Here is an 11,172-nt window from a genome sequence, read left to right on the forward strand (position 1 = left end):
ATTATGGGGACTCTTTGCATGTTTTCACCTGTGTGTGTGTGTGTGTGTGTGTGTGTGTGTGTGTGTGTGTGTTTTCTCGTGCGCGCATGCCTTCATAGATTCGGCGACGGAGGCCCACGCCTGCAACACTGTTCAGAGTAGCAGACCAGGCGTCTCCTGAGGATGACCAGTCCACCCACCAGGTAAAGGTGAAGTCTAATTTCATCTCATTTATTTTAGTCCTCTCTGAAGAGTCCAGGCATTGCTGTCTCTCCCTCCTTCAGTGTTCTGTTCTCCCAGACAGTGTAATGATGTTGGGCAGGAAGGGCAGAATGTGTTCCCAGGGAGCATGCATAACCTAAGTTCACAATGTAGCAGTCACACAACATGAACATCCACTCAGCACACTGAACTTCAAATGCTGAATTAAAATCCACCTAGCCACCGCTATTTCAGATTTGTGATATTTTTAATAGGCTGGTGCTGTATGTTTACATTGTACAGTCAGCTTAATAAATATCTGCCCAAGGCGGTCATTATGGCCGTTTTGGATTTTTAAAGTTTAATAGCATTGTGGGGAAAAAAGACACAGACCCGACGCTCTCCGAATGCCGCTAAAATTGCACATATTTGCATTAAAAGGAGTTTAGATCAATTGCACAAAAAATATGTTAAGCTCTACCTAAAACGACCGTGAACGGTCAAAATGAACGCGCGTAATTTGCGCGTCATCGTGCGCTTCATGTCGCTATTTATGACGCGTTGGTCGCGTCATTTCCTTCGTGAAGTCCATTGCGCTGTCCCAGAAACACACTAGCGTTCTCTAGTGCAGAGTAATAGTCCAAACTTGATTTTTGATTATTTCCAACGCGTGATTTTTTTCGTACCCGTTTTCCGGGAACTCTGCCTCTGATTGGCTAGTACTCGTTGCCTGCGTTGATTAGGATGGTTAAGGTTAGGGTGGGATTAGGGATAGGGTTAGCCAATCAGAGATAGAGTAGGGGCGGGTCTTCCCGGAATCCAGGCGTGACGGAGGCGCGTTCTTGCGGAAAACGGGTACGAAAAAAAATCACGCATTTCCAACATGTCTGGTTACAGACGCCATTACAGACGCACCATGACTACCACCGAGGCGTTGCAGTATTTACAGGCGTTGGACAGCGGCCATTTTAAATTGTTTGAAAAATAGTATTAAAGTTGTTAAAATGTTCATTTTGGTGCCAGTCGTTTCTTAACAGACATACTAACATATGTAATGCATTAATATCTCAATTGAGTATTTATCTTGACAGAATATAGAGTTTAAAAACGGTGGCGGTCATTTTGACGGCCCATGGTCGTTCTAGTAGTTTCAAGTTTGACCATGTCTCTCTGAAGTTTAAATTGTTTAATAATAGTATTATAGATGTTAAAATGTTAATTCTGGTGTCAGTCGTTTCCTAACAGACATAATAACATATGCAATGCATTAATATCTCAATTGGGTATTTATCCTGACAGAATATAGAGTTTAAAAACCGGTGGTAATTTTGACCGCCCATGGTCGTTTTAGGTAGGAGTGAAAGGAAGTCGTTCATAGGCTGGTGCCGTATCTTTACATTGTCTTATCAGCTTCATAAATATCTGCCTTGAAGTGGAATTGATAGCCAGAAAAGTGTAAAAATTATTTCTGTCTCTGTTTCTCAGTGGGTCGTGGGAGAGAACGGCGTCCTCAAGCCCAAACGCATCAATCCCAACGTGTATCAACCGCCGTCACTCAAAGGTTGTGTAGGGAAAGACGACGTCGTTTTTGTCGTGTGTATTGTGAATTGTCCTTGTGTCAGTGCCTTTTTGTTGCTCCCTTGCTTCTTATGCTTCACCACTACAGACGGAGGTGCATGCTGCACAGACGGGTGTGGAGATGCATGACAACACTTTCTTTTTTTTAAGTGCATGCATCTTCGTTAGTCTGAACATAATTGTGTTCCACACACTTACCTACACTGAAACACAGACTCCATATATCTGTGTGTGTGTGTGTGTGTGTGTGTGTGTGTGTGTGTGTGTGTGTGTGTGTGTGTGTGTGTGTGTGTTTTAGGGAGAGAGAAAGAGTGAGAGAAAGAGAGGGGGAGAGAGATTAGAGCATGACAGCTGTGAGACAACGCGTGTAAGTCTACGCAAGTCTGGATCATCCAGGATTACAGTGTGGCGTGCATACAGCTGTTGCTCACGCACACGCACACACACACACACACTCATTCTAACACAGGTATTTTTGAAACACTGGCATGAACACACACGTGACCTTAATATTCTCACACAAAACCTTCCCTTGTCTGCTTATGAATGCAGCTTCCTAAAGTGCTTGCATATCGGCGAGAGCATGCGGTCATTAAGGCAGAAAATCAGTTTTGGGCATGTCAGCAGAGGTTCATTAAACAGGGATTTCTGTGTGTAGCATGTTGAGTGATATTATAATGAGCCAGGAAGGCTCGGTCCCGTGTCCGACGTGCATCCTTCAGCAGCTCTGACCCAGTTCAGGAGACAAAAGGAGACGTAGAGAGGACTAGAAAATGCATTTCCTGCAGAAAATGTATGCGAATGCTGATAGCTGAAGGAAATTGCGAAGCTGCTGAAAATTGCTGCAAAAAACCCCCCCAGCTGAAATGAAGAATCAAAATTTGGAAGCTGTAGCTGAAATGAATCGGAGGTTGAAAGCTGAAATAATCTCCATAGCTCCAAGCTATAGACCCTTTCATGACCTACGTCACGCATGATATGCGTGCGCATTTTGGCAGCAAAAGGGGCAACTTCTCCATCTCCAATCAATGCAGAGTGCAAGTGGATTTTTGGTCGACTGATATTTACATTTTTAAAATGTCATCTTGCTGTGTTGGGGGTTGCCAGAACAGGTCTTGCAAAACTAAAGGTATTAATTTCTACCACATTCCATCGGGGAAAAGACCGTTCAATGCAAATTGCGGCTACAAGCAATAAAATGGGTTTAGATAAACACATAAGTGGCTATCATAACAAATAGAAGTTATATTGTAGCATAAATAAGAGGTTATAGCATACAATTGTATGGTCGTAAATAATAGAATCAATTTTTTGCTGCCAAAATGCACATGCATGCTAAATCACGTGATCACTGGTTACCAACTGTAAAAGGGCCTATAAATTTGGCCAGTATATAAACTTGATTTACAATCCACCAATCAGAACGATCTGTAAAGGTAATCCACCAATCAGAATGATCCGTGTTAATGCATATTGAGCCTGTTAGGCAGAAGTAGCGATAACAGAGTGCACCACTGAGACAACCCTCGAACAAGATGCCTTTACTCAAAAACTGTCATTTGAATCACAGAAATTTCTCCACAGGTGGTGCCGGGAGACTTTGCTGAATACACACGTATGATCTGTGTAGCTAATGTAAAAACTGACTGCAAATGTCTCAGTTTTAAAAATGCCCACATGTGTGGTTTTGCTCAGGAGCAGGAGAGGTCAGTTAACTTTGGAGTGTATGTGTAAATCCATGTGTCCTGTATATAAATCACAAAGCAGGAAATGAAAGCTCAAATAAATTGGAAACTGAAGGTGAAAGGAAATTGAAGCAATGATTAAAATTGCTGGAACACCTGAAATGGTGAATATGGATGAAAAAAAGTTGATGAGCCGAATCAAAACCTAAAACCAGAAAGCTGAAGGAAATTGCTGAAGCAATTATAAAGATAGTTGAAGAAACAGTTGAAATCAACTGAAATGCATTGCTTTGACAAGTTGGGGAGCAAAATGTGAAACTGGAGCTGGGAGCTAAAACACGCCAGCTGAAGATTGTGAGCTGAAAACATGCTGTCGAAACAGCTGAAAGGGCCGCATGGTGAATATGGATGGAGAAAAAAAAGCCAAGTAAGCACAACCAAAACCTTAAAACCAGGACGCTGAAGGAAATTACTGAAGCAAATCAGAAAATAGTCGAAGAAGCGGTTCAAATCAATTGAAATGCATTGCTTTGAAAAGTTGGAAGCTAAAATGTACAACCGAAGCTGGAGTGTATCAGCTGAAGAATCAGAGTTGGGGGGGGGGGAATGTAGTTGAAACAGCTGAAAGGAAAAGTCGTATACTGCCAAAGCTGGAAGTAGAATTGAAATAGCTTGAAAGTTTGTAAAAAGAAATTATTTGTATTAATACCAGACAGGTGAAGTGTATCATGAAACAGATGGCTTGAATTTTTTTCATGTTAAGAGTTGAAATAGGAAGAATAAGTCTCAATTTTGTGTGTGTGTGTGTGTGTGTGTGTGTGTGTGTGTGTGTGTGTGTGTGTGTGTATGTGTGTGTGTGTGTATGTGTGTGTGTGTGTGTGTGTGTGTGTGTGTGTGTGTGTGTGTGTGTGTGTGTGTGTGTGTGTGTGTGTGTGTATGTGTTTGCATGTTTAGCTATCCTAATGTGGACCAAATGCTCTCATTAGGATAGAAAAACCAGAAACCACCTACCTTGTGTGGACATTTTAGAGGTCCTCACAAGTAAACGGGTCTATTTTAGGGTTAGGACTTGGTTTTAGGGTTAAGGTTAGAATTAGGGTTAGGGTTAGGCATGTAGTTTGCGTGGTTAAGGTTAGGGTTAAGGGCTAGAAATGAATGTAGTCAATAAGGGGTCCTCATAAGGATAGTGGAACGAGTGTGTGTGTGTGTGTGCCATATTTTCTGTGAAATCTGTTGACGTGTGTAAATCCACGTGTCTCGTAGCGTGGAAACGCGCGTGTCGCAGGATTTTGACAGACATGTCAGTCAAGTGTTTGATCCAAGCCACGGACATCAGAGAAGTCGTTTAATCAGCTGACCTGAATCAGCTGTGGGTACCACGCTGCGCTCAGAGGTTGTCATGGCAATTGTAAGCGCTTAATTCCTGCTGAGCGAGACAGAGGCAAGAGTGAGAACTGGCTCGGCGGACCCCTTCAAAAGCCTTCTCTCGACTAAAAAACGTAGCTCATGTCACCAAAGCTACAAGACCGTCAACACCACAAGAGGATCTTGCATGTCTTCGTCAAGTTTGGTGTCCCTGGTGTCAAAAATGCGGCCGTACGAGCGAGTTAAAGACGGGGGAGTTTTCAGTTTTTCCTCCGAAAATCCTCCCCTCAATTTGTATTAGAGTCTGTGCAGCACCTGAGGCGCCGCTTATTACTTAAAGCTCCAATTTTCAAAAACCATAAGTCATACAGCTTTGGGAGTCCCGCTGTGTGAAACGGCACACATTTGTCTACATTTCTACCTAAACTTGTGTGTTAGAAGTGAAAGGTGTAGGAGCAGGAAGAGCAGAAGCACGAACATTTTAAGAAAGGCAGAACAGCTGCAGTTTAAGGCGGACGTGACGTCACCCACTCCAACCTCTCCAATATACACCCATTATAAACTCAAAAAGTGTCGGGAAAAAAGCATACAACTATAAAAGATGACAAAAATTCTGAACGTAAGCTTCATAGCAGAACGTCTTGTGACCTCTTTAAAGTTTAAATGAAGTTTCTAGCTGGAAGTATGCCAACGTAGTTGCATTTCAAAGAGCAGAAGGTTTTTGAGGATTTGAACACTCCATTCATTTCAATGAGAAAAAAATTAATAAAAAGCTTAATAGTTTAAAAAGTATAAATGTAAGCAGAAATGTCCTAAAAAGCTGAACATTTTGATAGTTGAATAGTTTCGACAGCACAATGTATGCAGAAGTAGTTAGACGGCAAAAAAACATATGGAATATTAGTGTGAATGCTGGATCAGCATTCACACTAATTAAAGAAGATGAGAGAGAGGAGGTCTACCTCACAATGCACATAATCACATCACCCACCGTAAGACAACGTAAGCAATCTGTGGCAGTGTATCGGTGAGGGTGAGAGAAGTGGAAAGAGAGGGAGTCTTAGCAGGAGGGCAAGGTATGAGAGGGGGTGAGGGTGGCAAGGTGACCTGGAGAATGGGTCCGGGGGGGGGATGCAAGAGAAAGGAGAGTCTATAGGGGCACACAGAGAATGGTGTGAGTCAGCATGCTTTAGAGAGGGCGCCAACAGGGTTGGGCAGGCTGGGATAAAGAGAGAATAGAAAAACAAATAGATGGAGAAAATGGGGTAACAGGAGAGATGGGAAACACCAGAAAGGACCTCCACACAGCCATGACGTTACTGTAAAAAACCAACTTGGGCTGTGATGTCACAGCTGCTGCTTCTCTGCCTGTTTGTTGGTGCATGCACTCACCTAGCTGCCTTCTGCTTTGTCTGGCACATGTTAAAAACACCTGTTTGTGAAGCTTGATAAAAACTGACAGTGTTGAAGCATGGTGAAACCAAACATTTCCCTCTATCCTTGTGTCTGTATCCTTGTGTCTGTGTGTCGTGGCTCCTCTGTGTGTTGTGTGTGGGTCCACCTGTATGTTGTGTGTGCGTGTGCAGCTGTGCAGAAGATGGCTGAAGCACATATGCAGAAGCTAGGGGTGCATCCTCCTTTGGAAGATCCTTCTGAAGGGGAGGAGTATGAGGACAACTGGCAGGGAGAGGAGGGTGAGGATGCATCTTCTACTAAAGTTGCTGGCAGGAGAGAATCCTGCTGTCAACTGGGACCTACGTGCCATCAGAAGCAACACTGCATGCACTCGCAACACTCAACAATAATGTACCAGTAATTTACCAATATCCCAGTAAACATTCTGACGGTGGAACTGGAACACTCGCTGTAGCGACAGCTCTGTGCACACATTGTCCACACCTAAGAAGCATTTAGGCAAATGTTTATGGAAATCAAATCAATCCTGACCATTTATATTTTCCAATTAGCACACAAAGCACATGTCATGACTGCCGCTTATGCAAATCTAGTTCTTCCAAGTAGAGTGGAGATGTTGTTCTCTACAGCCAAGTCAGTTGCAGTCTTCATGGTAAAGTAAGCTCTGCCATGGGTTCAGGTGAAGCTCTTTGCATTGAAAGACAGCCCTAAAGTTATGTAAGTTCTCCATGTCTTGTCCCAAATCTGTCAGAAGGCACACTGGCTAGTCAGAGATGCCAGACAGACTGTGCGGAGAGCAAAGCTTCAGATACTCTTCTGTATGCTAGTGCATTTTTATGTGTTTCTTATTATTCTATTTTTTATTGCACACTGGGGAAGATCTAAGAGCTGAAACTTCTGTGCAAGTTTGTTCTTTAACAATGGAAAATAATTAAGTTAGTAAGTTGGGAGTCAACTCATTTGGAAGAGAGTGTGAATGCCTTTACTTCCTACACTAAAGGATTATAGACTATGGAGTTTTGAAATTTAAATTTAAAACTGTAATCAAACCTCAGATCCAGGAGGAACAATGCCGATTCTGTCCTGGCCGTGGAACAATGGACCAACTCTTTACCCTTGCAGAAGTGCTGAGGGAGGCATGGGAGTTTGACCAGCCAGTCTACATGTGTTTTGTGGACTTGGAGAAGGCTTATGACCGTCTACCCTGGGGCACTGTGTGAGGGGTACTGCAGGAGTATGGGGTACCGAGGCAGTTGCTACAAGCCATCTGGTCCTTGTATAACCAAAGTGAGAACTGTGTCCACATTCTCGGCACAAAGTCAAACACATTTTTTGGTGGGTGTCAGACTCCGTCAAGGTTGTCCCTTGTCTCCGATTCTGTTTGTGATATTCATGAACAGGATCTCAAGGTGCAGCCAAGATGAGGAAACTCAGAATTGCATCTCTGCTCTTCGCAGATGATGTGGTTTTGTTGGCTTCATCAGAACACAACCTCCAGTGCACACTGGGGTGGTTTGCAGCTGAGTGTGAAATGGCTGGGATGAGAGTCAGTACCTCCAAGGCCATGGTTCTTTACCAGAAAATGGTGGATTGCTCCCTCCGGGTTGGAGATGAGTTGTTGCCTCAAGTGAAGAAGTTCAAGAATCTCAGGGTCTTGTTCACGAGTGAGGGTAGAATGGAGCGGGAGATTGATAGGCGGATTGGTGCAGCATCAGCAGTAATGCAGACGTTGTACTGGGCCGTTGTGGTGAAGAGGGAGCTGAGCCGGAAGTCAAAGCTCTCATTTTACCAGTCAATCTTCGTTCCAACCCTCACCTATGGTCATGAGCTTTGGGTAGTGACTGAAAGGGTGAGATCATGGATACAAGTGGCTGAAATGAGTTTCCTCCGTAGGGTGTCTGGGCTCAGCCTTAGAGATAGGGTGACGAGCTTGGACATCCAGAGGGAGCTTGGAGTAGAGCCACTGCTCCTTTGCGTTGCAAGGAGCCAGTTGGGGTGGCTCGGGCATCTGATTAGGATGCCTCCTGGGCGCCTTCCTTTGGAGGTTTTACGGGCACGCCCAACTGGGAGGAGACCCCGGGGTAAACTCAGAACTCACTGGAGGGACTGCATGTCCAGTCTGGTCTGGGAATGCCTTGGGATCCCCCTGGAGGAGCTGGAGGGTGTTATTGGGGAGACGGATGTCTGGAGTGCCCTACTTACCTTGTTGCCCCTGCGACCCGACCCCAGAGAAGCGGCTGATGATGAGATGAGATGAGATGAGATGAGATGAGTTTTAAAATGCCACTATGGATTTTGAAAGGTTTTCATTGGGTAAACTTGCTCACACTAATCGTGAATTTGTATAAAATCAATAAAATTATTAAAAATCAATCGCTATATTTTAACATAAATTCAATCCACAATCAAAGACATTTTAGCCTGAAGATACTGGTTGCCAATCGACACGCCTTTTCACTCACAATGACAGGCAAAGATGTTGATGAAAACACTTTCTTGGAGGCATTGTGTCACCATCTTCACATTATGAGTGCTACTGATTTTCTGCCCATCCCAGAATATACTCCACAAACATGTAAGCCAAGACAAAGCACACAGTTTTACATATATCCACCATATCCGGGGTTGGTCATCCTACTTGTGGGTATTCATTGTTGCCTTTAATGTCCATCCTCGCCCCCTCAGATCATCAACAAACCACCCCCATTGACCAGTCAGGGAAGATTTCCAGTGGAACGGAGACCGCCAGACAGATCCAAACTGAGGAGTACGAAGAAGAGGAGGAGGAGGAGGAGAGCAAAACTGAAGCAACGACAGAGGAAGAGAACAGTCGGGGGAGTAATTGAAAGAGAAGGGTGTGCAAGACAATGGGGGAGGGAGGACTGTAGCAAGAGAGGGTGTTTTCATATAAAGGGATAAATCTAAAAAGTGCTCTGAACTCGGAGGTGTCGAGAGAGCCGACGCGCTGGTGTGTTTGGGTGCCAGAGCCTGGTAGAGAGACGGACAGTACACATGAATGAGAGCTCTGAATGACAGTATGCTGTAGATGCTAAATTTTGATGAAATCAAATGTGCAAGTGAGAAAGAGAACTGAATTATCTGAGCGGAAGTTGGGAGAGGGGGGGAGACATGGGGAGGTGTACCTAAGGAAGTGGTGAGGAATGATCTACTGATGTACCACACCATGCACAGCAGACTACCAATGCCAAATTACCCCCCCCCCCCTTTGGTCAGTGTGATGGTGGAAGGAGCCAAGGTCAGCATCACCCCCCCTCCCCCCGTTGAAACTCGAGCCTTTTCCTCCAAAGTCCTGCATCCTCTCCCGCCTCCACACACAGTTCCTTGTTCATTTAGATGAGCTAATCATGACTTGTCATCAACGCAACCTGAGCTCACAACGCAAATACAGACACACACAGACACACACACACACACACACACAAAAAATTGCACGTGATCATCTCACCATTTTTGTGTGCTCCTATAAGAGAAACTATTTCTCAGATGACCCCTTTAACGGGACTTGAGACTCCCATGTTGTGTGTCCGTGCTGTCTGTTCGACTTTATTTTACAACCATGGCCTACATTGTCTCTCTGATGTGCAAACTCCTGCTGGCTGTTTGGTCCTCTGTCGAAAGGTGCACTTCTGCCATCTTTTGGTTAAAAAAAAAAGGGGGGGGGACTACAAGATCATAGCCTAGGATTCGACTATGGAATTATTTTATAAACGTGGTGGATGATTTAACTGAAGTCATGAAAACAGACGTTGGTATGTGTATGGTTGTTGCATTCATTCAGATTCCTGGAATATGTCTTCAAAAGAAGAGCATACTATTATTTCCCCCCCCCAAAATATCTACAAACATTGTCACCATACGTCACCCTTTCCAAAAGGTTTCACGGAGAATTGGGCCATCGTTATGGAGTCAGAACCTTCAACACAATTGTGGCATTCTTGACAAATTCATGATTTTCCAGTGCTCGAGGGCTCTCTTCGCATGCAAACACTTTTCTATTCTAATCTTTTTCTAACTGCTCAGTTATAACTCCTAGGTTCTGGATCTGTTGTAAAAGCTATTTTTCTAATCAAATTCTGAGTAGCTTAGCTCTGTCCTGTTCATACGTCCACTTCTGCAGTCCTGCATGGTCCTCTGCAGAACTGGAGCAGGCCTGTCTCTCCACCTCCTACTCTGTCCCCCTGATGAAGGAAAATAATAAACCCTAACACTCAAAAGCGTCCCCAATATTTTTACTTTCTCACTCTGGAGATTGTCTGTTTCTCTCTATATTATTTTGTTTTTTTTCAGTCATGTTAAAACTCTGCATTGTTAGAGACTTTTGCTTGAATAGACGAGAGGGTTTCCAAGCTTGTACTGCTGCGGAATATCAAAATATTCCCGTCTATATGATCCTGGCTGCTTCATATGCATAAGGACCACAAGGCTTATGTGATCTCTGGCCCTGCTCAGCGGTCTGGATGTGGACCTGCAGACTCCCCCCCCCCCCACACACACACATACACACGTCTGCTTTGGCTCTCTACAGCTGACCCTTTCCCTCCCTCCACGTCTGACCTCCCCTTCCCAGCCATGGCAAAACGTGTGTGTCTACGCTTATTGGGTCTACGCTTATTGGGTCTACGCTTATTGGTCTTCCTTTTGCTTTTGTTTTCCTTCCTTTAATTTCTCAATGTGATGTAACTGTTTTAAAGTGAGCAACAATCTGAATAAACTTTTTTTTTTCTGGTTTCCTCAGTGGCGACTGGTGTACCTACACAATTGCGCGCATGCGTGTGTGTGTGTGTGTGTGTGTGTGTGTGTGTGTGTGTGTGTGTGTGTGTGTGTGTGTCTGTGCCTAGGTTCAGGATTTAGTTGTCTATTACAGTATCAGCTGTTTGTAAGGAGTCTTTGCTCAGGATATAAACAGGAGTGGATGCTGAGTACATTT

General features: G+C 44.1%; 1 protein-coding gene across 4 annotated transcripts in view; it reads left to right on the forward strand.

Moving 5' to 3' along the window:
* ppp1r1b (protein phosphatase 1, regulatory (inhibitor) subunit 1B) overlaps positions 1-10,970 on the forward strand; it is a 29,525-nt gene extending 18,555 nt beyond the window's left edge. The window contains exons 2-5 of one of the 4 annotated variants that reach the window (XM_056287905.1): positions 99-188; positions 1,666-1,741; positions 6,395-6,502; positions 8,910-10,970. In XM_056287905.1, the coding sequence (XP_056143880.1) occupies positions 99-188; positions 1,666-1,741; positions 6,395-6,502; positions 8,910-9,070 (435 nt within the window). In that variant the 3' untranslated portion in view covers positions 9,071-10,970. The remainder of the gene's footprint in view (positions 1-98; positions 189-1,665; positions 1,742-6,394; positions 6,503-8,909) is intronic. The other 3 variants (XM_056287906.1, XM_056287907.1, XM_056287908.1) reach the window with 3 other exon arrangements.
* Positions 10,971-11,172: the final 202 nt, after the last annotated feature.

This window comes from Lampris incognitus, chromosome 10 (assembly GCF_029633865.1).
Source record: "Lampris incognitus isolate fLamInc1 chromosome 10, fLamInc1.hap2, whole genome shotgun sequence".
Taxonomy (NCBI): Eukaryota; Metazoa; Chordata; class Actinopteri; order Lampriformes; family Lampridae; genus Lampris; species Lampris incognitus.